At 38.0% G+C, this 25,215-nt stretch overlaps 1 protein-coding gene across 5 annotated transcripts in view; it reads left to right on the top strand.

Moving 5' to 3' along the window:
* Positions 1-25,215, top strand: part of RALGAPB (Ral GTPase activating protein non-catalytic subunit beta) — a 93,998-nt gene that overhangs the window by 41,953 nt on the left and 26,830 nt on the right. For 2 of the 5 annotated variants that reach the window (XM_055437250.2, XM_055437246.2), the window contains 11 exons: positions 2,217-2,252; positions 3,481-3,682; positions 6,393-6,560; positions 7,062-7,176; positions 7,537-7,684; positions 10,841-10,905; positions 12,477-12,606; positions 14,405-14,538; positions 17,560-17,742; positions 19,008-19,159; positions 24,469-24,656. In XM_055437250.2, the coding sequence (XP_055293225.1) occupies positions 2,217-2,252; positions 3,481-3,682; positions 6,393-6,560; positions 7,062-7,176; positions 7,537-7,684; positions 10,841-10,905; positions 12,477-12,606; positions 14,405-14,538; positions 17,560-17,742; positions 19,008-19,159; positions 24,469-24,656 (1,521 nt within the window). The remainder of the gene's footprint in view (positions 1-2,216; positions 2,253-3,480; positions 3,683-6,392; positions 6,561-7,061; positions 7,177-7,536; positions 7,685-10,840; positions 10,906-12,476; positions 12,607-14,404; positions 14,539-17,559; positions 17,743-19,007; positions 19,160-24,468; positions 24,657-25,215) is intronic. The other 3 variants (XM_055437247.2, XM_055437249.2, XM_055437248.2) reach the window with 3 other exon arrangements.

Raw genomic sequence — 25,215 nt, 5'->3', positions numbered from 1 at the left:
ACACACTTCAGGCTAGCCACTTTCTGTTCAATCAGATTCCTTTCAGTAGGTGACCTGGAAGTTCCCTTCATGTCAGCCAGGATAATACTATTGATATAAAGAATTAAACATGATTGACCAGAAATTTCTTCACAAAAAGTGTTTTCTTAGATTTTGACAGCCATTCACTCATTACTACATGTAAATCAAATTTCTGCTTCACAGAAGACTATCCTTTTAGGTTTTAGTCTAGAAAAGTTTATTTCAAGGGCACATTTTTTAAAATGTCATTTGCTCTGTAAGTAAATAAGACTAATAAAGAATTAATAACTCAACCTTGATATCTTCATTTAGATTTTATTACAGAAATGAAACTCTTATCTAAATCTGATCTGTGTCATCTTACCATTATAGTTGTAAGTAGTGGCATTAGGGTGTAGGATGGGAGGGTGGGGTCCTATAGAATATACTGAATATTTATGACTGAAATGAATACAGCTGAATAATAATAATAATGGCTAACATTTATTGAGCTGTGGTTACTTTGTACCAGGCACTGTGCTTTATGCATTAATTCTGTTCTATGTAATAATATAATTAATATTGGTTGATTGGTAAGAGAAGCACTTTTCCCCTGGGGTTGGAAATAACTTGAGATAAAAGGATGCCTAATTGCATTAGGTTATGCATCTTCCCTAGTGGCTCAAACAGTAAAGAATATGCCTGCAATCCAGGAGACCCAGGTTCTATCTCTGAGTTGGGAAGATCCCCTGGGAATGGTTACCCACTCCAGTATTCTTGCCTGGAGAATTCCATGGAGAAAAGAGCCTGGTGGGCTACAGTCCATGTGTCACAAAGAGTCAGGCACAACTGAGCGACTACCATACACAGTGCATCTCTGGGGAGAGTGTTGATTTCCAGGGTAAAACTAATAAAATAGCCATAAAGATCTCTTGCTTTCTCTCAGAAATAAAATTTCTTTTATATATCATCTCAGAACTAAGGGTCTGTGGCTGTTAGCACTATACACATGTAATTATTCTGGATGTTCTTACAAATCTCTAAATAATTTAGAAGAGTAATGGATATAAAGACATTTTCAGGAATATAACTTGAGGTTGCATGATTGAGTTTAGGGATTCCTTGTTTGTTTCGTTCAAATTCAGATACCTTTTATTCTACCATTTCATATTTTATTTACAAGTTTGACTTATGGATAAGTAAATGTGTTTATTTGATGACTAAATGAAAACACTTAAAAAACTTTTTGGCTTCTATTTTCTTATGTTCATGTGCCTTATATTTTGAATTTTATGACCCATGTTTATGTTTATTGTATTATATTTTCTAGATTGAGTCAGTCATATATTTATTTTCACTAAGATATAATTCTTTTACAGTGTAACTTTTGGGTATCAAGCTGTTGACACTAAAATCCCTGAATCCCGAGTGGTTCAACCTGCTGCTTCCTTGGTGGGCTTGCTTAAAGGGAACTTACAAATCTTCCCACTCTATAGGGAGTTTTTAACAGCTTTACTCATCCTCTCGTGCCAAAAGCTAGAAACTAAAATTCACATCGTATGTGGGCAACTAATTCTTATTTTCAACTCTAAATCATTTTCCTTGGTGGGGAAAGGATAGCAGCTCTTCTTCTCCAACCTTGTGTTCAGAGATGAGAAAATCTGTTGCATTACTCAGGAGATAGGAGGTATCCAGACAGTTGAATGGGTTAGAGTCCTTTTGGGTGCTGCTCTTGAGGTTTTGGGGGTGGTGGAAAGTTGGAGAATACTAACTCTATTAGTCTGTTTTCTAAGTACTGGCTGCCATCAAGGAATTCTGCCATGTAGTTCACCTCTAACTTAAAATGTTTGCTTCTATGAACTAGTTAGCTTTAGATATACATGACAGTACACGGTGCTTTGTAAATGTAACATTGAGCTGGGAAGGGTTAATGAACTAAAATTTTAATGCACGTTATGGGCAGTTCAGAACCTCAATTCCTTGTAGTTGTGTAATTTTCTTCGTTCATTGTTTTGCATGATACAAAAATCTTAATTTTGGATCTGAATGCACAATTTCCTGTTTTTGAACTAGCTTGTGGTATCATAAAGCTTTTAACCTAACTTTTAAAAAGCTAAAAAGCTTCTTAACTTATTGTAAAATTTCACCATCTTTAAAGTATTTTATAATTACTGCTGTCCTTTGATTTGTTTCCATTTATTTCTATTATCTTGCAGCATCTTTTATCCAAATTCTTCTTTCTTATAAATCTTGTAAGTAGGAACCAGAAGCTTCTCCTTAATTGCAGTCATGTTTTTATTTTTTTCATAATTCCATTAAAATTTTTGATTGTCATTGTCTCTTGTAGTTTTTGCACTGGGAAGAAAAATACTTTTCTGTGTTTTGAATGGGGAAGATTGTTGGCAAAAGCAAATTAATCTGCCTGAATCAGTCCCATTATTTTTGTACACTAGTCTGGTCATGTCATGAATTCCAGGATTTTGCACTAACTGTGTTTTGGCTTTTTTTTTTTCTTTTTTAATTTAAAGCTTAAGCTTATTTTTATACAGATTTAGTGTTTGATTTGTATGCATTCTGCATGTAGTGTTTTTCAAATGTATTATTGCTAGATACCTTATTCAGGACTAAAAATGGCTCATGGGAAGTTGCATAAAGATTTATGCTTGACTCTGCATTCTGTTAAAGCTATTACTATAAAATAATTTAAACATTTCATGTAGAGTGATAAAAGATTTCAGAGTGACTTTCACTACACAATGAAATCTTTTCCTAAAAACACGAGCAACTTTCGAAGGGCTTCTGTTTCAGTGACAACAAATGACCGTGATAATCTTTCTTACCCAATCCAATTTTCTGATTTATCAACCTCAAGTTAGCTTCTGTCTGTGGTTGTTAAACTTCATTCTCATTTTGCTTGGTTGAGCAATGCTCTGGTGTGTGTTTTGGAGCCGGGTGGGTGGTGGGAATGCTCTCTCTTCCTCCCTACCCATTCTGTCCTTACCTTGTCCTCTCCCTAAAGTATACACCCTGGCATGGGATTACCCATTCAGTTCTGATGTCTGTCTGGGGTAATGTGTAAATTGCAGCACCTATTTTTCTTATTGTTTAAGCATCACTTTTATTGGGAGAGGAAAAAAGCAGAATAAGTAATAGAAAAGCCAAATTCTGTGTTATATATCTGTATGTTTGTGAATACAGATATATATAAATGTACTCTGCTAATCAAAAATTCAGTTGAAAAATGCTTCTTGTTGAATCTGTTAACTGACAGTACCACTATAAACTAATTGTTACCCCTTTTCAAAGAAGATTTCAGAGAGCCCTTAAAAAAAATTAAGACCTAGTTGCCAAACAAAAGCATTATTGGATTCTATTCAAGTAGCTATTTAATGACACCAACATTTGATCTTTGTGTCCAGGGTCCCATGAGCCTTTTTGCATATCAACAAATATAATAAAACCCTCCTTTTTTCTCCCCAGCCATTACAACACAAGCTAGCATGGAGTTTCGACGGAAAGGGTCACAAATGTCCACAGACACCATGGTTTCCAATCCTATGTTTGATGCAAGTGAATTTCCCGATAACTATGAAGCAGGAAGAGCTGAGGCTTGTGGGACACTGTGTAGGATTTTTTGTAGCAAGAAGACTGGAGAAGAGATTCTGCCAGCTTATTTATCCAGGTCTTAGAATTTTTTTGTTTATTTTTCCATTTGTATAGTTGTGATAGTGAAAGTCTATTGTAGCATGGCTTGGTAGGCTGAATTGATAAGTAAATATTGGTTTGAAATACCTGCAAATGCATGTAAGTAATTGAAAGTTTTGCTTGAATTCCTTTTTACCTACCATACGAGATTTGGTGAGGACCCCCAATACGTCTCTTTTATTTTAGAAGTATTTATTCCGACTTATTGATGTTTAATAATTATAGAGAGATTTGGAAGGGCCACACTCAATTTTTGATACATTTTTTTTTGCCACAGTATTAGACACTATAGATGATCCAAAAATGTTAGCTGTCAATCCTGCCTCTGAGGAGCTAATTTTCTCAAACAGAGCCGTGTACACAAGTAATACCCATCCAGCAACAACAGGAAGCTGGCAGGGGAGAGACACAGATAAAGTGCTATAGGCATTCAGAGGAAGCAGCATTATACCCTTGCTCCGGGGGTTCAGGAAAGAGTACTGTTGAATGATTGTGCTGGACCTACTAGATGGCTAGTTACTTAGACTGTGTTAGCAAGTTGAATGGGGTCATTCTATCCAAATCTGTGCCTTCAGCCAGTCTTTTTGAATGTCTCTGCCATCCATTCAGTTGCTTATGCCAGAAACTTGCCGTCATTTTAGGCCTCTCTTCTCTCCCTTTGTATCTTTAGGTGGTTAGCCGACTCTTGCCTTTCTTCTACTTAACCCTCTTTCTAATCTCTTCACTCTGGCCACCATGACACTTCAGGTGTCACTTTTTCCCTAAATTAACTGGTAATGGCCTCCTATTTTTCTTGACTCTCTTTTGCCCTCCTCAGCTGATCTTTCACACAGCTGCTGAAGTGATAGAACATTCAGGTGTCTGTGTACATACTAGATTCTCAGGAGAGAAGATTAAACTGACTCAGGAAAAGTAGAAAATATATGTAGGAACAGAATGGTACATGCAGGGAACTAATCAGGAGTTAATAAGCTGTTGACTTTAATGGACACCCCTCTTAATATGACTTAAGCAAAAGTTTGAGAAACTCATGCTATTTAATATCTTCTGAGATCAGGACATGCAGTAGGGTCTCACGAAGGGCAGAAACCAGGGGATAGAAAGTATTCAGGGACCGAAACACCTTTCTTCCTTTCTGTTTCTCTGTCATCATGGTCTTCTAGAACTGCCTCATTCTTCTGTTACCTGCGTATCCATTTCTTACATTGTAGTGGGCTTCTAAGTTCCAAATTGCCATGGCCTTTGCTTTAGTGACGCAAAGGCCAATTATTTTTCTGAATCTCAATTTCAGATTCTTGGGAAAGAGGATCTGATTAATCAGCTGTCTGCCTCTGGTCTAATCAGCTACAGCTGTGAAGGTGGTTCATACTGCATACAGGCACCCCTTGTGGGGGCACATTTCTTAGGAGGGAGACTGGGTTGGGGTCGTACTCCAGATGGTGTCAGTAGCAGTAAGGGAGAAGGCTGTGACCATGAGCCTTCCATCTGGCCCATAAGATCAGATGGGTGGTAGTGTGAACAACCAAAAAATAGATGTGTGAGGGGGCCAAGGATAGGCTTAGTGTTGAAGCTGTTTGAATTTGAGGTGCCTGTGGGTTATTTATCAACAGATATTTATAAAGTTCCTACTTTGTGCCAGACACTGTGCACAGGGAGTTCTAGAGTCAGACACGTGCTGTCCTCAGGTCTCCAGTGTGCTTTTGGCTAATGGATATGGAGCTAGAGACTAATTCGACTATGTTTGCTGGCATGTGTGTTGTTTAACCAGACTAACAGCTTAGAGAACCAAGGTTGTCAGCCTGGGGAACACTAGTATTACGAGGTATGTGGAATAAGATTTGTTAAAGGAGCTAGCCATAGACATCAGAGAAGAATAAGAGAAGAAGGGAGTACTCAAAGGGTTGAATGCTTTCAAAAAGCAGAGTAAATTAAGAGTTAGACATGTCTTTCGGATTCAGCAACTGAGAGGCCACTGGTTATTATAACATGTTTGTAGTTGAGTTCCAGAGAGAGAAGGTAGATTGAAATGTGTTGAGCAGTAACCAGGAGGTGAGGAGTTTTGTGGAGAAAGTGCCTTATATAGTTGAAGAGTATACCTATATAGTGTCTCTTGAATGATAGAAGTTTGAATGCTTAGTTCTTTGGGGGTTAGGGGAGGATGTTGAAAGTAAGGTACACTTTAAGTACATTCATAAAAGGACTCTTACTCAGGGTGACCTTCATATTGGGCATAAAGGGTCAAATGAGGTTTCTTTCTTTCATCGTGCCCCCAAAACAGTAAGGGAGTGGGAAAAGACAAAACACACTTTTTTTTTTCAGGAATTTTGGAATACTGCAAAATTTTACTGACATGAAATTTAATTTGGTAATTCCTCCAGTTTATTGATAATTACTGCGGCCTTTTGTTTTTAGTTACTTCATTTGCAGGCACCTGTAACTTTGAGCTGCAAAGCTTAATTAACATTGCAAGAAAGTGTAATAGACGTGAATCTCTTTTTTTTCTTTTGATTAAGAAATATAACTTGGTTCTTAGTGTATTTGATTCTGAATTGTTCTAACTCCATTAATGCCTTTTAAAGGATAGAAGTAGTGAAGATTGGAAATAGAATTTAAGATGACTGTAGAAAATATTAGTGATTATGAAACTGGTTGACCAGCAGTTTAAAATTTTTTTCTTGCTTTCCTAGATTTTACATGCTTTTAATTCAAGGTTTGCAGATAAATGATTATGTGTGCCATCCTGTCTTGGCCAGCGTTATTCTAAACTCCCCTCCTTTGTTCTGCTGTGACTTGAAAGGGATTGATGTTGTGGTTCCTTACTTTATTTCAGCTCTTGAAACCATTTTGCCTGACAGGTAAGCTTTTATCCTGTACTAGTATGTCAGTTGTTGGTTTTGGCCTGGTCTATTTTGGTGCTTCCTGCCCGGTTTCCCAGTTTCTCCTATCCAGTGGTCTTCGTACTCCAAGGGCTCTCAGGCCACATTAAATGAGAGTAGAGCATCCAGACCCACTTTGTCCCCGAACTCCTTCAGTTCTGATTTGTCCATGGGTATGTTGAATCCTTTCTGGCCTGGTCTAGAGGGTTAAGAGTAGCCCCAGCCCATAGGTCTTTTGTAGCATAGGCCTGATATTTAAAATCAATCCATCAGATTCTAGTTTAATTCCCTAACAGTTTAACAGTGCAATTCTCTCTCCCAAACACACAGAAATTACAGAATATAAACTCAGTGAAAAGTAGTTTCTGCATTCTCTGTAAAAGCAAACCTAGTACTTGTATTGTGAAAAATTAGCGATAGCTAAAAACATACTTCTGTTCAGAAATACTAATAGCTATTTTTTTTTTTTTTTTTTTGCAGAGAACTCTCAAAATTCAAAAGCTATGTAAATCCAACAGAACTGAGACGATCTTCCATTAATATTCTGCTTTCTTTGTTGCCCCTCCCACATCACTTTGGCACAGTCAAATCTGAGGTAAGGTTTTATTAAAGTTTTTCATATTCTGTATGTTTTGTGTGCTAATTCAAGTCAATATATATTTTTAAGATGGAACAGGAACTTTCTTAAAAATTTCAGATTATTTCAGGTGAATCAGCAAAGTTGATTTGTGAAGGTATTTCTTCTGTCACTCAGCCATTCTACTATTTCACGTGGTGAGAGGCTAGTGTGTCTATGTTGTGTAAGTTAGTAATAGACTTAGCACAGTGGCTACCATCAGTCAGACCGAAAGCCCTGCTCATTGGACTGATCCTTTCTTTGTCCGCTGTAGCAGTTCCTATAGGACTGTAGTATGCCACAGCAGGTGATGTTAAATGTTATTTGTTTCTTCCACAGGTAGTCCTGGAAGGAAAGTTTAGTAATGATGACAGCTCTTCTTATGATAAACCAATAACTTTTTTGTCACTGAAATTGAGACTTGTGAATATACTAATAGGTGCCTTGCAAACGGAAACGGACCCCAACAACACTCAAATGATACTAGGTTTGTGTTCACACATATTTTTTGTAAGTGAAAACCCAGATACTATTGTTGACCTCAGGCATCTTGAGGCAGGGGGTCAGTGATGGGAACCTAAGCGAAGTACAGCTCTATGTAATTCTTAATCAGAGGCAAAATTGTTTGCTCTTAAACACAAAAAAAATTTGAAGAGGTGAGATGAGGGAAGGAATGCATCAATTGTCTTGGTAGCTCATGTTGGCTTAGTTTTTTCTGTTTTTATTTTTCTTTATTTTTCTCTTTCCCTCTCTCCTTGTGTCCCCTTTTTCTCCCCTTTCCTCTCTGCCATCATTACTTTAACCTCTGCCTTTCCCTCCTGCCTGTTAGTACATGCAAGGCTATTTGGAGTGGGGTGTAATTGTGGAAGGCATAACAGAACCTGCCCAGAGGAGATTGAGGAGTAGCTGTTTCTATGCCTCCTCCCTTTTCCCTTATTGTTTTCTGTTGGTTTTCTAATCATACTGTCTTGAATGACTTTTCATCATTATGGCCACTTCTGTATTTTAAACCCTTATCACCTCTCAACTTGGTTACTGCAGCTGTCTCTTACTGTACTACTTCGTTTTTTAATCAAATCCAAGGGCATGGTCCTAGGTACAGGTACTCTGAGGAGAAAGAAGCAATTGCATGGCTTTTATCCTTGAGCAAGTCTCATTGCAGAGATTGAAACACCTTCACAGAGTACTCAGATAACAGCAGAAGGAAGTGCTGATTGCATGTCATGTTGGATGTCTTTAGTGTTGAGAGAGAATAAACTGAAAGAGCAAGGAAACTTCATAGGGGAAAGTGGAAATTAAATTGGATCTTAAAGAGCAGGATTTGAATAGGCACCAGTGAAGTTAGGATTTCATTGCAGGAGGGGAAACAGCAGGGCCAGAGAATTTGTGGTGACAGTAGTGGTTGGAGTGGGTGCCCCATAAGTATAGTGTGTTTTGCAGCAAGAAGGGAGAATAAATAGAAGGATAAATCCTTTCATTTTGGAAAGGAGTTTAATGAACAGAGGTTAAATCTCCATATGAGAGAGCCTCCAAGTTGTAGTTTTTTAGATTGTTCAAAACACATATCACTTGAAATCATTATAAACAGTGCTGCAGTGAACATTGGAGTACATGTGTCTCTTTCAATTCTGGTTTCCTTGGTGTGTATGCCCAGGAGTGCGATTGCTGTATCATATGGCAGTTCTATTTCCAGTTTTTTTAGGAATCTCCACACTGTTCTCCATAGTGGCTGTTCTAGTTTGCATTCCCACCAACAGTGTAAGAGGGTTCCCTTTTCTCCACACCCTCTCCAGCATTTATTGCATGTAGACTTTTGGATAGCAGCCATTCTGATTGGTGTGAAATGGTATCTCATTGTGGTTTTGATTTGCATTTCTCTGATTATGAGGGATGTTGAGCATTTTTTCATGTGTTTGTTAGCCATCTTTATGTCTGCTTTGGAGAAATGTCTGTTTAGTTCTTTGGCCCATTTTTTGATTGGGTCACTTATTTTTCTGGAATTGAGCTGCAGGAGCTGCTTATATATTTTGGAGATTAATCCTTTATCAGTTGCTTCATTTGCTATTATTTTCTCCCATTCTGAAGGCTGTCTTTTCACCTTGCTTAGAGTTTCCTTTGCTGTGCAGAAGCTTTTGATTTTAATTAGGTCCCATTTGTTTATTTTTGCTTTTATTTCCAATATTCTGGGAGGTGGGTCTTGGAGGATCCTGCTGTGATTTATGTCGGAGAGTGTTTTGCCTACATTCTTCTCTAGGAGTTTTATAGAATCTGGTCTTACATTAAGCTCTCTAATCCATTTTGAGTTTATTTTGGTGTATGGTGTTAGGAAGTGTTCTAGTTTCATTCTTTTACAAGTGGCTGACCAGTTTTCCCAGCACCACTTGTTAAAGAGACTGTCTTTTCTCCATTTTATATTCTCGCCTCCTTTGTCGAAGATAAGGTGTCCATAGGTGCGTGGATTTATCTCTGGGCTTTCTATTTTGTTCCATTGATCTATATTTCTGTCTTTATGCCAGTACCATACTGTCTTGATGACTGTGGCTTTATAGTAGAGCCTGAAGTCCGGCAGGTTAATTCCTCCAGTTCCATTCTTCTTCTTCAAGATTGCTTTGGCTATTCGAGGTTTTTTGTATTTCCATACAAATTGTGAGATTATTTGTTCTAGTTCTGTGAAAAATATCGTTGGTAGCTTGATAGGGATTGCATTGAATGTATAAATTACTTTGGGTAGTATACTCATTTTCACAATGTTTATTCTTCCAATCCACGAACACGGTATATTTCTCCATCTATTAGTGTTTTGTAGTTTTCTATGTACAAGTCTTTTGTTTCCTTAGGTAGATATATTCCTAAGTATTTAATTCTTTTCATTGCAACAGTGAATGGAATAGTTTCCTTAATTTCTCTTTCTATTTGTAATCAGATAATTTCTACAATTGATGGAATATTTAGTTCTGCTTTATCCTTGTTCTGTAGAAGTTCCCCGTGTATGTTCCAAGGAAGAGTCAGTTGTCACTCTTGCATAGTTTGGCAAAGCTATGTCTGTTCTCTCTATCCGTAGTGCATGGGAGCACTCCCTCACTGGGATGAGAAGTAGAGTGCAAGGTTCACCATCCTGTTTCTTTACTAGTTTCTAGGGCTGTGAGTTCCTTGGTGATAAATACATGCAGCTTGCCTTCAGAATATGCAGCTGTGGGCAAGCCCTAAAAGTATTCTTAAAAAGCAATTGGTCAGAAAGATATAGCCGTGGATTTTCACTTTGTTATTTTATACTGAAAAGGTCAGAATCTGGTTTTTAAAATGTTCCATAATATTTTTCTTAGTTCATATTACCCATGAAATTGAGATGTTTATATCTAGTCTTTCATACCAATTTAAAAATTGGTCATGTTTTTATACAAAGCTAAGTTTGACATTCAGATTTATTTTAGAAAAATGTCATTTTAAAATTTGGGGGGCAGATCAGAATTAGGTCATTTTGAAGAGTTTCTTTTTTGACCAACTGATGGATTTATTAGTAGTCTTACAGAATTTCCAGGAATACTCTGCTAAAATCATATTCTTATCTTTGCTGTTAATTGAGATATTTTGTCCATTTTCGTATTCTTGTCATGTCTTTAAATGTATTTTTTTGTTGTTTCAGGGGCAATGTTAAATATTGTTCAAGACTCAGCACTTTTAGAAGCCATTGGTTGCCAAATGGAGATGGTAAGAAGCATACAACATGTAATTAGTCAGAGAATATCAACTTCTGTTTTTATGTAAATTATATTCCAAAATGTCTGCCCTTGTGTTCTTAAAGGCATTTGTTTGTAGATTCAGCTCATTGATTCAGAGGGTCCTTTTAAAAATATTATCTGTTTTGAGGTTTCTTACCTTTTGGTGTCTTATCAGGTCCCTGAGAGATTCTGCAGGAGAGAAATTCCAGCTAAACACTGTCTTTATTCCTGGACAGTGTTTATCTAAAAGCTTTTATGTCTTTTGCTGTGTTGGTGAATTGGCTTGAATAATCTAGAAAAATTCCCATACTCTGTGATTCTTTGTATCTGTAGTTGTTGGCTATAAACAGCATCTAGTTTATCCTTTTCTATCTCTGCTGCTCTTTCTGTCCCGCGTGCATGGGGTCACAAAGAGTCGGACACGACTGAACGACTGAACTGAGCTGAACTGAGACCAGAGTTTGAAGGTTTCCCCAAAGCACCAGTGCTTCTAAATCAGAAATACTTTCCAGAAGCTCCAATGCTGCCTGCTTCTGTCTTCAAGTTGTGTGATCCCTTTACCTGGAATAGAGGCAGGCAGTTCAGTTCAGTTCAGTTGCTCAGTCGTGTCCGACTCTCTGCGACCCCATGAATCACAGCACGCCAGGCCTCCCTGTCCATCACCAACTCCCGGAGTTCACTCAAACTCATGTCCACAGAGTCGGTGATGCCATCCAGCCATCTCATTCTCGTCGTCTCCTTCTCCTCCCGCCCCCAACCTTTCCCAGCATCAGAGTCTTTTCCAGTGAGTCAACTCGTTGCATGAGGTGGCCAAAGTATTGGCAGTTTCAGCTTTAGCATCAGTCCTTCCAATGAACACCCAGGATTGATCTCCTTTAAAGGCAGGCAGTTGGTGGGAGGGGAATTAACCGAGTATACTGGGGTGAGATGAGTGGATGTAGGATGGGTGATCAAATTATTATTAAGGAGATTATGTTCATGTCCCAGTAGGTGGCTAATAACAGTCACCTTACATGGATAAAATGAATTGTGTTTGTAGGGGAAATGAGGGAAGTCTTCATCAGATACCTTCATTAGCTCCTGAACATATAAGAGTTGATCTTTATCTATCTGTATATACTAATATATGCTATGTATACTAATCATATATTTATTGTTTGTGTATTTTATGTAACATTGGAAGTTACTGTTATTTGTTTATTTGTGTTTTGTGTTTTTAAGATGTACTCCTATTCTGAAGTTCTCCTTGGGAGGCACTAGGGTATTTCTTTACAGACTCAAAACCATTAACTATTGAAGTCTAGTGAAGATGGAAAAAGTCTGATCCTTTTAAACAGCAGCAAAGACGATTCCAGAATGGGCACCCTCTAATCATCAGACCCTTGATACCACCAGTAAATGGTGTTTATGCAAAACACCACAACAGTTTTAATCCTTTGTCAATTTTTATCTACATATCAGTTTGTGCTATTTATCTGGCACATTCCATTTTACCAGCATGGCTTTTAGTGATTGACTTCTGTCCATACTTGTATATTTGATTCATTTTTTTTTGACTAGGGTGGTGGAGAAAATAACTTCAAGAGTCATAGTCGCACGAATAGTGGTATTAGTTCAGCAAGTGGCGGAAGCACAGAACCCACAACTCCTGACAGTGAAAGACCTGCTCAAGCTCTCCTGAGAGATTATGGTAAGCCATGTTTAGTTTTTTTTTTTAATCTAAAGTTTATAGAATAACTTTTAATGCCCAGCTATATAAAACAAACAGAGAAATTTTAAACTAGATTTTCATGTTCATGATTTTTATGTACTTAATATAACAGAGAAGCTATTAGTCTAAAACATTATGAAAAAGAAAACATCTTTTAAATTTAGCGCTACAGTTTTTAGTAGTTAGATTTTGGATAGTTTCTTAGATTTTATAAGTGATTTATAGGAAGCATTTCTGAATTCTGTACCAGGTGCTAGTAATTCAGAGTCAAATAGGATTTAGGCACTGCCTCAGAGTCTAATGGCAGAATCAGTCAGTATTTCAGTTTTTCCTGTGTAGTGAGGATGGATAATGGTTTATGCATTAGATGGCCACCCAAAGGAGAGTCTGCCTTTGTGTTTGAAGCCTGTATACCCTACTATGTCCGGTTAGATTCTTCAGTCACAAAGAGTAAGGAAGCATTTGCAAGTAGAGCATCTTATTCAATATTGTCCTTTACCCTGCCCAGTTGCTTTCTGGGTTTTGTTAAGTTTGTGGGTGCCTTTATGTTTTTATGCATAAATACTAGTGGTGTATTGAATCTAAGATTATTAATCCAACTAGATTGGAGTGAAATCTAGCTTCTTAGATGCAGTTTAATTTTTTAATCATTTGGAGAGTTTATAAGCCCAGGAGTCCAGGCATGTTTCAGTGATTTAAGTTTGCTATAAGTATCCTTCAGCTTGTCAGATACATAAGGTCATTATGTGGCTATTTAACACATTTAAATACTGCATTTATGAAGAAGTTATTTAAATTGTTATTTTATTCATTATGCTTGTGTTTAAATATAGGTGAAAATTTGTTTATTTTTCCTGCTTCTAAGACACTTTTAAACTAAAGAAATTTTTGCATTATTATATGTGTTCTAATATAAATGTTCAAAGTGGTTATTGTTTGTTTCAGTATTTTGAACTGGTGTTAGTGAGTTCTGCTTGTAATGTCATAAAATAGTTTTTACTAAGAAATCCAGATTTGTGTTAGTGTCGCATGAATGTCTCTCTTTAATGATCATTCCTTTTTCTGTTGTCACTGCCCTCTTTCTGATAGGATCGACAGGTATAATGTCCCTAAAGCTTCCTTTATAAATTCAATTTAATTTGTCCTAATTTATTATTAACTGAGTAGTAATTACTTTTAAATATAGAATTGGAGGCTACATAAAAACACAGTAACTTGATTATTTAATTTTTTAAGAGTATTAAAGTTGTCTCAGATAATTAAATGTTAGTTTGCTTGAAAAAGCATTGCATGTGACGATATGACGATATGAACCCTGAAAATAATTTCAGCAGATGCTTTAGGATAATTCCCAGCATCTGAAGATATTCTAAAATTTGAATTCCTTCCTCTATAACATTCCAAGGAAATAATTGATAGCCTTTTGATTGTTTCATTGTTTTTTTTTTTTAATGTAACTGTGAGTTTAATTTGGAAATGTTGAGATTTATACTGTTATAATGATATTGAAGCTTTCAAATCCCAGTGGATGTCTGTTTGAGAGTACCTGAGCTGGGAGCTAGAAGCTGCTCTGGTCCAGTGTGTGTGCCCTGCGCACCATTGTTCAGTTAGGCTCAGCTGCTCAGGCCAGTGGGGTGGGGAGCATAGCACTGTGTGGGTGCTCGTCATGCTCACTGTGGCTGCTGTGGTCTGTGCCTAGTGGAATGCTGTGCTTCTCGTTACTAATGCTTAGTTGTTTTCCCTCCCTGTGGGATGTGGCATTGGGGTTATATCCTAGCTCTTAATACAGATTCAGCTGCTGGGCTCCTGATTCGCAGCATTCATCTGGTCACCCAAAGACTCAATTCCCAGTGGCGGCAAGACATGAGCATATCACTGGCAGCTCTGGAGCTCCTCTCTGGACTGGCAAAGGTGAGATGACTGTCCCTTTATTTTAGCTCAGCAGCCTTGGAGTATGGCTTTTTTTTCTGTATCTCCTGACCCCCTTCATGTGGGTGTTGCAGTCTTGGTTATACTCATCACAGTTGATACCCAAAGTGTGCAAAAATGAGCCTCCAAGTGAGATTTTACAAAATGATCTTTACTTTTTTGTTTAATAGGGTCAGAGGGTGTGAATGATATTTTTGCTATTAGATGATAGGAACCATTTCAATACTTGCTTTGCACATAATGATAGAATACTGGTTGATTTTGTGTTTATTCATAATGCCCTTAAATTTTCAGCATGACATTTTGTGCCATTATAAATCATCAATCATCTAATTTTAACGAATAAATACAACAAAAGAAAAACTGATCCTAAAATACACCATTTGGGCCTACCTGTGACTCTTCCATCTTCCATTATCAGAGATAAATGAAAGTTGGCTGTACTTTCAGATTTCTTTCCAAACTGTTTGTCTATTCTGTGGAACCTTAGAGTTGGGTATCCATTTGCCTTTCTTTCTTTTTTTTTAATTAAAGTGAAATTCACATAACATAAAATTAACCTTTTGATGTGAACAATGCAGTGCCTATTAGTACTCTCACAGTGTTGTGCAACCACCCCCTCTTTCTGGTTCCAAAGCGTTTATCACCCCCGAAAGAAACCCTGTACCCATTAAGCAGTTGTTTCCTGGTCTCCCTTTCCCTTTATCTCTAACACCCACCAGCCTGCATTCTGTCTCTGTGGATTTACCTATTCTGATATTTCATAGAAATTAAATCATATAGCCTGTGACCATTTGTACGTGGCTTTCTTCACTTAATATGTTCTTGAGGTTCATTTATGTTGTAGAAAAAGTCTTATTCCATTTTGTGGCTAAATGATTTTCCATCATATTTATGTACCAGTTTGTCTATCCGTTCCTCTGTAGCACATTTGAGCTGTTTCTACCTTTTGACTCTTGTGAGTAGTAGAGCTGCTGTGAGCGTATGTGTACATGTGTTTATTTGAATGGAAATTTTCAGTTATTTTGGTTATATAACTAGGAGTGGAATTGCTGGGTCATATGGTAATTCTATATTTAACTTTGTGAGAAGCTGCCAAACTGTTGTCCTTAGCAACTGAATCACTTTACATTTCCACCAGTGATGTAGGAGGGTTCCAGTTTCTCTGAATTTTCACTGGCATATAAGTATTTTCGTATCTGTAAAATAGGCAGGATTATCTTGTGTGTGATTATCTGGTGATGTGAGGATGAAGTTAAATGAAATATGTAGAACACTTTGTAAACACAAAGTTGATATACACACATAAGGTGATGTTGTCTGAGATGGTAAACTTTAAGCCCTCATTTTATAGATGAGGGGACAGGTGAGCAGAGGCTGTGACTTACCTGAGTCATGAAAGGCAAAATAGACAGGAAAACCAGAGGTGTTCTCACCGCCACTTAGAGCTTACCTTTACCTCAGAGATTCTCAAGCATAGAGGTAATGGCCATAGTTTTGTGAGGAGCAGTTATTGATGTAGGAGGTGAGAACAGCCATTTGTGAGATGTGCAGGACCACACGGTCTTTGAGAGCAAGATACTGTTGCCTGTGACCTTCAGTACACTTGCAGTGGTAAGGAATAATTAACCCTAAATGGAATGCTGTCTAGACCTAACAAATCATAAAGGGCTAACATCACCTGATTTCTTGACTTGCTGTAAAGCTATGGTAATCAAAACAGTCTGGTATTGGAATAGGTTAGACAGCTAGATCAGTAGATAGAGTGGGGAGTCCAGAAATAGATCTGTGTGTGTATGGACATTGGATTTTTGACAGAGGTGGCATGATAATTCAAAGGAGAAAGGATCATCTTTTCAGCCAGTGGTACTGCAACAACCAAATATTTGTGTACAAAAAGAGAGAAAGGACTGTTAAATGGTGTAACCGTTTTAGAAAACAATCCCCTGGAGAAGGGAAAGGCTACCCACTCCAGTATTCTGGCCTAGAGAATTCCACGGGGGCTTAAAAAATGTGTCCATGGGGTTGCAAAGAGTTGGACACAATTGAGCAACTTTGACTCACACTTCACAGGTCCTTAAAAAACTGAACATACACCTATCATATGATCCAATCAGTCCACTCCTAGGAAGTAAGAGAGCATATACTCTTACAAAGTCTTATACCTAGCAGCTTTATTTGTAATACTCAAGAGCTGGAAAAAGTCCAAATGTCCAACAGGTGACTGGATAAATTAATTATGGTATAATCCATATAATGGAATACTACTCACTAGTAAAAAGGAGTGAAAAATTGATATACACAAGACTGTGGATGAAACTCAAAACAATTATGTTGAGTAAAAGAAGCCAGACTCACCCCCCACCCCAAATAGTACAGTACTGTATATGATTTTATTTATATAAAACTATAGAAAATGCAAGTTAACCTACAGCGACACCAACAAATCAGCAGTAACCTAGGGAGTGGGCAAAAAGGAGTAGGGGGAAGTTTTTTTCTTTTGGGGAAGTGTTATAAAGGTGCATGAGAAGATTGAGGGGTGATGAATATGTCTACCATCTTGATTGTGGTAATAGTTTATAGGTGTATACTTAGGCCAAAATTTATCGAATTGTACACTGTAAATATGTGTAGTTTACTATCTGGACAGCTGCATAGAACTTTGTAGCCCATAGAGCATCATTATGGGGTGGGTTAGGGGGCTTTAAAAAATGTGTACATGTTCCATTGCCAGCTCTTCTTGTGATCTGTGGCGGTGACGAGTAGTTGTACCCCAGAAGTTTAGAGCATGAAACTACCCCAGAAGTTTTAGAGCATGAAAAAGGATGTTAAAATGAAATTTTACTGTTTTAGGGTTTTAAAAATGCCCTCTCTTTTTATAGAGTGTATATGATAGTACATCTGAAATATTATATTCTCAGAAAGGCTGGGCCTCAGTGTAGAGGCTTTGAAATTGGTACCGTGGTTCCTGGCTAACTGTGTTCACCAAACGAATATGCTCAGGTGAAGGTGATGGTTGACTCTGGAGACCGGAAGCGAGCCATCAGTTCTGTGTGCAGCTACATTGTGTACCAGTGTAGTCGGCCAGCTCCTCTTCACTCCCGGGACCTGCACTCCATGATCGTGGCAGCTTTTCAGTGTCTCTGTGTCTGGCTGACAGAGCACCCCGATATGCTTGATGAAAAGGTTAGTTTACTAGGTATTAAAACAGAAAATAGGAACAAAAATATATATTGGGAAAATATCTTTTAAAAGAGAATATCTAAATTTAAATCCAATATTGCATACTTTAAGCTGAGTATAACTTGTTATATCCAGGAGAACACTTATCCTATTGAGCATAACTGAAAAACTACCATCATGCTTATATAGTTGATCCTTGAATAACATAGGGTTGAACTGTGTGGGTCCACTTACATGCAAATTTTAAAAAAACTGTAAATACTATTACATGATTCGTGATTGGTTGAACCCATTCATGTAGAGCCGTGGATAGGGAGGGACTGCATATATGGAGGGCTGACTTTAATTATATGTGGAACAGAAAAAAAAAATTTATATGTGGATTTTTTTATTGTGCTGGGGGTCAATGCCTCTAACTCTCATGTTGCTCAGGGGTCAACTGTATTTGATTGCAGATTAACCCGTAGAGAAATTCTTTGAAAGATGGAGCTTTGGATAATTTATCTGTGAACAATCAGGATTGTTTTTTCTTGAAAGGATGGTAGCCTTGAGATGGCCACAAGGTACTTTGGTCACCTATCATCAGACCAGAAAGGGAAGTTGATAACTAGGCTGCAAACCTAGAGAACACCTTGTTCATAAAGGTTGTTTGTAGCTAAAAATTTCATTTCACACATTTCTTTCATTTAAGTAAATGCAGATTATCTAGGCTGCTTTCTCTTACCATTGTTCCATGTAATACTTTTCTTATGGGAAGACAGTTATAAAAGAATGCATAGTGTAAATAAAAGAAAAGATATCAGGCTTCTTGGAAAATTATACAGAGCTTTATATAGTTTATAAAAATAATACCATTGATTAAATCGTAGTCATTTGCATGATGACATATAGCATTAGGATACCAGAAATTGCTTTAAAAGTATCCAGGTTTAGCTGAATTACTGTTACATCTCTTTCAGTTATCTTTCACAATTTATAGTCCATGGAAATTTTACAAGAATGGTGACTGATAAAATTGAAGTGAATTTATCATTACTTATTATCTAGATCTCTTAATACTCAAATTTAGATCTTTAAAGAAAAATTGGGGGGGGGGGGCAAGTTTATTTTATTCAATTATTATTAAGTTAATATGTACCCACCAAAGAAAATGAGAAATTAGAGTCCTACCACCAAAACACAACCAATATTGACACTTGGATATATTTCCTTATCTTCTCATAAGATAGATGTATTACAAAAAACTAATCTGCTTTTCCTTTTTCTAGGATTGCCTTAAGGAAGTGCTGGAAATTGTGGAACTGGGTATTTCAGGAAGCAAGTCCAAGAACAGTGAGCAAGAGGTCAAGTACAAAGGTGATAAGGAGCCAAACCCTGCCTCTATGAGAGTAAAGGATGCTGCTGAAGCCACCCTAACATGGTACGAAAGTGACGTCACAGAGATTGTGTCTAGGAGTTAGAAGGGATTAGATGCGATCCTGTGTTGTTTCATCTCCTCCCCAGTTGTTCAGCATTAAGTGATATAACCTGATTTAAGATACTTTTTCTCCAGAAATAAAATGGAAAAAAACTGTCTTGTTCTTTTGGAACAAAGAAACCAGTATCTTGAGGCTAAAAGTTTGGTTCCTTGTTTTTCTATGCTGGCTGACAGTAATTCAAGTCATATCATGTTAGAGCCAGAAAGGATCTTGGAGAGCCTAACCCACACTCTCACTCTGATGGCTGAGTCCAGACACTTCGGTCACACCATTACCTCTTCTGCTTTCCAGCTTAGTGGTTTTTATTCTGTGCTACACCATCTATATTACATATTATAGGTTCATTCAGCCAAAACTTATAAACATCTTCTTACGAACTAGTGATAGAATTGTAAAAATAAATCAGATTTAGTTTCCAGACCCAGAGAGCTTCTAGTCCAATAGGGAGGAATAAGATATGAACACAAATATCTATAAATATTAGCTGGAGAATAAATGCTCCAAGAGAAGGGGTACATACGTAATACAGGTGTGTTGGAAGAAGGGAATGAATACTTTCAGATTCAGGGAAGTTAGATTCCTGAGGAAAAAAAATCACATTGACCTGACTCTCAAGAGAATGGATAGTTTGAGCTATAAGTCAGATTATAGGGGTGGTTACGGCAGAAAGAGAAAATTCCTATTTCAAGCATTTTGGTAATGAAGGGACGGAGACAGGTTGGTATCTTGAAAAAGTAGCAGAGAGTTGAAAGTTTGTGTTTGCCTGGTTAGTTAGCAGAGTAGAAAGAGAGAAGAAAGGCAGTTTATTGACTGAGAGACAGATGGAGAAGATTAGGTAGAATTGGTACAGTTGGGAAGAAGTGGCTTATGAAAGGGTAAGTGTGGATGAGGATCCAGAACAATATAAAAAGCAGGGAGAAGGAATGTCAGGTCATATTGAGTTGACTCATCTTGGTCTTCTTAGTAAAAGTGGTAAGACAGTTTGTAGGCTTACCTGGTGGCTTAGTGGTAAAGAATCTGCCTGCAATGCAGGAGACAGGGATTTGATCACTGGGTCAGGAAGATCCCCTGGAGAAGGAAATGGCAAGCCATTGCAGTATTGTTGCCTTCGGGAATGCAATGAACAGAGCAGCCTGGCTGGCTACAGTCCATGGCATCACAGCAGAGTCAGACACAACTCTGTGACTACACAAGAAGATAGCTTGTAGAAGATTTGTATGCAAATGAGCCTTTTTTTAAGAGAACTTGGGGCATGCACAATAAAGTTGGGTTTATTTCTGTTCCTCATGGGCTTAGGTTATTCAACAAAATTTTAGAAGCATGCTTGCTTTAGTTCAGTCCTGCTCACTGTGCTGTTGCTGGGCTTTCAGTGACTGGAAGTTTGGCTAATAGCTGGAAAATCAGAAAAATGTGATTAATTACTAGAAATAATTAAAGTCCAGAGAGAAGACCATGCGTGGTCTGGGGTGGACTTAAAAATATTATTAAAAACTAAGATCTGATGTGTACCTTGAAGAATAAAAGGGATATGGAGAAAGGTAGAAGGAAATTTCTCACTGGGACTCTGCATTATATAAACATAAGTTTGCTCCATCCTAGTCTGTGGATGGGACATTCCACTGAGAGTATGATTGGCAGCGAGGATTGGATATGAGCCCAGAATGAGCAGAGAGCCATGCTCGTAGTCCCCAACCTAGGCAGTAGTTGTCTAGGTGGCTCATCTTATCTCTGCTGGCAGCTCTACAAAAGGCCTCATGTCTTAAAGAGGGCCCGAAAAAGTCATCATGAAACATCCAAAACCAATTTTCTCTGTTCCCACACAATTAGAGCTTTGTGTCAGTATCATGACTGTTTTCCAGCTATGCAAACTCAAAATTTTGACTCTTTCTGATTTATCTCTGTTTTATCTGTCATTCCCCATATGAAGTCAGTGACCAAATCCAGTAGACTTTAATTTTGGAAGTATTTCCTCCATTCCCTCAGACCTCAGCATCCTAGTCCTGGCCCTTCTCACTTTCTGTCTGATTTCCCTGTTTTCAGTCTCTTAACTCTTTTCATTTTGCATTGTTACTGAACTCATCATCTTAGGTACTGTGCTTATTCTGCTGTATGAGTGATTGAAAACAGAAGATTTCTGTTAATTGCCATATGCAGTGAAATTTTTGGTCTAGTGTTCAAGGCCCTTCTTGAGTCCCCACTCAAACTGTGATCTTTCCTAGCACAGCCCTTCTGCCCCGGCTGGCTGGCCACTTGTGGCTGTGAACTGCGCGTGTTCATACCTGTCTGTCTACTCCCCCTGAGTTTCGGGACTTCCTTCTCCTCTTGGCCACGTCCTCCACTGTTAGCTGCTCACCTCACATCTAGCTACCTCTGTGGGACCTTCTTTGATTATTCTGCTTCTTTTCCACACCTCTGTGTTCATTCAGTCTGACCCTGCCACACTACATGAATTCTGTGGTGTCATGATCACACCTGGTCATATTTGATACATGCTCGTCTTAGCTCCCCACCCTGGGTAGAGGCCCCATTTCCCTTTTTACACCCCTCACAGTGTAAGCACACAGGAGATAGTTACAGAATGCAGATCAGCTTGTTGGTGTTTTCCTGCTTGTTGTATAATATACATTAGGACTCTTGGAAGTCATTTCAGTAGCCTCTCTGCTTAGTGATTTTTAAGAATTATTTACCAAGTTATTTAGCCTCTAATTTTGGGATACTTTAACCCCTCAAGTGCCCATTTCAATTGTTGAAAACTTGGTGTTTACATCGAGCTGAAATCTCTCCCGCTTTAACTTCTACCCATTTGTTCTGATTCAGACTTTTGATCGTGAAATCCTTTTTTTCCAAGGGGTGGGGATATCTGAAGACAATGCTTGTGTTCTTTTGTTTGTTTTTTATTTTACATTTTGGCTGCATCCCCTGGTAGGTGGGATCTTAGTTCCCTGACCAGGAATAAAACCCACACCCCTGCATTGGAAGGCAGAGTTCTAGCTGCTGGGCCACGGAAGGAATCCCAACAATGCTCATGTTCTTTCTCATTCATTTCTGCCAGTACCTTTAACTGTTTTTCATATGACAGGGATTTAAAGTACTTTTTATCCTAGTCATTTTCCTTTCAGTAGCATTGGTTTGACTGTACCTCTTTAAAGGGTGATCACCTTTAAACTGTAGAATATTGTATTTTCATTAAAATTGGGTTTTTGAGAACCTAGTCATGGCAAACCTTAGAGGCTTTTTTTTTTTCTTTTGAACACATTTACCTTTTGTCTTTCTCATCCTGAACACTTGTTTCGGGGTATTTGTATGTAATATATAGAATTTTACATTTAAACTTGAAATTTCTTTATGTAAGATTTACCTTATTATTTTTAATCTGTCATGATTCTTTTGGATCCCAGCTCTTACTCTGATAATATTAACTCTGCAGCTCAACTTTAGGTCAGCTGCAGATTTAATGAGCCTGCCCTGTGTGTCCTAATCAGAAACTCTGATAAGAATATTGAACAGAAAAAGACTGACAAAGCACATGATAAGAAATTTCCCTTCTGGTTCACAGGGATTTTTAAATCTTATCTATAAGTTTTAATGATATACTGCCAAGTAAGTTGCATGTCTTGATTTCAAAGATATTTCTCTGCCTTTCCAGTCTAGTCATTATCGAGAAGAGAAAATGTAGTTAGGCTGGTGTGATTTGATCTTAGTGACCTATTCCCTTCCCAGCATCCTATTTGATAATGTCTTAAAATCTTGCATGGAATATAAGCTTACATGGTCCATATGCTTGTGACAGCCATCTCTGTTCCATATTAGAAAACCTGTGTTTTTCCCATTACTGGTTTTCTGCAAATCCTTAGGCCTGAGCTCATCATGAAATTCTCCTTGTCCTTGAAATTCTTAGATAGTCCTCGTCTTAGGAGGAGAAAAAATGGAGGGAAAGTATCTGTTGAGCAGTGTTGTCTTCTGTTATCAGAGAGATTTGGGTTCAAGCATTAAAATGAGAGAGAAGAGGAGAGGCCACTCAGGCTGAGAATTGCAGTGATGAAAGTAGTGGTGGGGAACCCTAATTTTCCAAATGAGTTGCTCTGGAAGGGTCTGATGATATTAGGACCACAAGATAAAATCTTTATGTTTTCTTAACAAGATTCTTTCTGTGTTTCCATTTCTTAATTATGAAATGGGAATAATAATGGTACCTATTTCATAGGGTTGTTATGACAACTAAATAAAATGTTATGTGTCAAGTGCTTAGCTCTAGACTCTGGCACATAGTAGTGGTATTGTATAAGTTATTACTCCTGTTCCTTGAAGACATGCAGGAATCTCTGTGGATGTAAACATTTTGGAATGTTTAGGCTTGATCAGTTGAATTCTAATTTTAAAAGTATTTTTTTTCTTGTATATTCTCATTTAATAATTACAACAGTTCTGTAAGATGTAACTACTAGTGCATCAAGTTCCTTGTTTGTAAAATGAGAATAGCTGTTCATGGCCACACAGTTAGAAGGCAGCAGGTCTTGGTTTCTGGTCTTTTAATGATCACTTATCTCTTCTGAGCCTAAGTTTCCTCAGCTTGAAAGTTGAGGGGATTTGGCTGATCTTCAGATCATTGCCTGGGTCTAGAATGCTTTAGCTAGCAAAGTCCTTAAACCTGGAGTGTGCATATTTTTTAAATATATCTTTAGGAGCTTCATGATTTGGAAGTATGATTGGTCAGGTTCCCTGGGGAGCAGGCTTTGAGAGAAATTTGCCTGTAAAAGGTTTATTGTAAAGTGCTGTCAGGATCAACCCTTATCGGGGAATGAGGGAAGTCAGACTGAGCAGAGGGAAGTACCAAACTGTGATGCATTTGCAGCAAAGAGCTCTGGAGCTGGGCTGGCCCTTCAGGAGTCTCTCATGTTGGGGCCTGGGTACTGGGACTTTATACCCCTTATCCCCCGGCATCAATAGTTCATTGGACATGAGCTGTGCCAGGAGGAAGCTGTGCTCTTGAATAAAGTGGTTCTCATTGGCCTCTCCAGGACTCAGCTGAAAGTTAGGGCCACCATCTCCCTGTATCTGGGGCAGTGGATCTTTTCAGTTTTGGAGAGGGAATCTGGACAGCACACCACAACATCCACCACAGGGAGTAAATCTGACCCTCGAAGAGGAAGCATGGTTGTGGTCAGATAAATCTAGAGAAACAGATTGATGCATGGGGTAAAGTTGTGGTCTTCCTTTGGGAATTAACTGTTATCTTTTGCATTCTCTCTAGTATTATGCAGTTGCTTGGTGCATTTCCTTCACCCAGTGGTCCTGCCTCTCCTTGTAGTTTGGTGAATGAAACCACTTTGATCAAATACTCCAGACTGCCAACCATAAACAAACATAGTTTCCGGTACTTTGTCTTGGATAACAGTGTCATCCTGGCAATGCTGGAGCAACCTCTTGGAAATGAACAAAGTAAGTTTCAGCACTTTGGGCTTTTTCCATTGCTAAATCAACATGTCTATCAGTATTAGCAAGCTGTCTCTGGGATCGGGGAAGGAAAGACATTTTAAGTAATTTTGCATTTGTCAAAAAAGGCTTCTAGCTGATGAGATAATAGCGACTGAAAAGCAGAGGGTCAGAAAGTGGAATATACATATGAAATAGAATCTTTTAGAGGCTCTTAATGTATATCTATTAGGAAAGAGCTCCATAGCTTTATAAAAAGTTTGTTTTGGTAGAATATTTTCTGTTGTTCCCTGTGTATGAAGATCATTATTCCTCTTCCTTCTTGATCTTTGGATCCTGCACCTCTCCTGTCCTGCCCTCACTCCACATTGTTCTTTTTCGGTTATTGTTGCCACCCAAGCAGGCTGAAAATTGCAGGAGTCATCTTCCTCCTGTTACTCCCTTATGTATTTGGTTTCCAAGTTTCTCTTCCATTAGTGACTTTGGCATCTTCTGTTCTCTGCATTCCTCCCAGTACAACCAAATGCAGGACTTTATTATTTCTAGATTATTGCAGTTGCTTCTT

This window comes from Moschus berezovskii, chromosome 15 (assembly GCF_049115385.1).
Source record: "Moschus berezovskii isolate FMDL1 chromosome 15, NW_MosBer_1.0, whole genome shotgun sequence".
Classification (NCBI taxonomy): domain Eukaryota; kingdom Metazoa; phylum Chordata; class Mammalia; order Artiodactyla; family Moschidae; genus Moschus; species Moschus berezovskii.
Note: the sequence above shows the minus strand (reverse complement) of the source record. Positions and strands in the feature narration are given on the sequence as shown.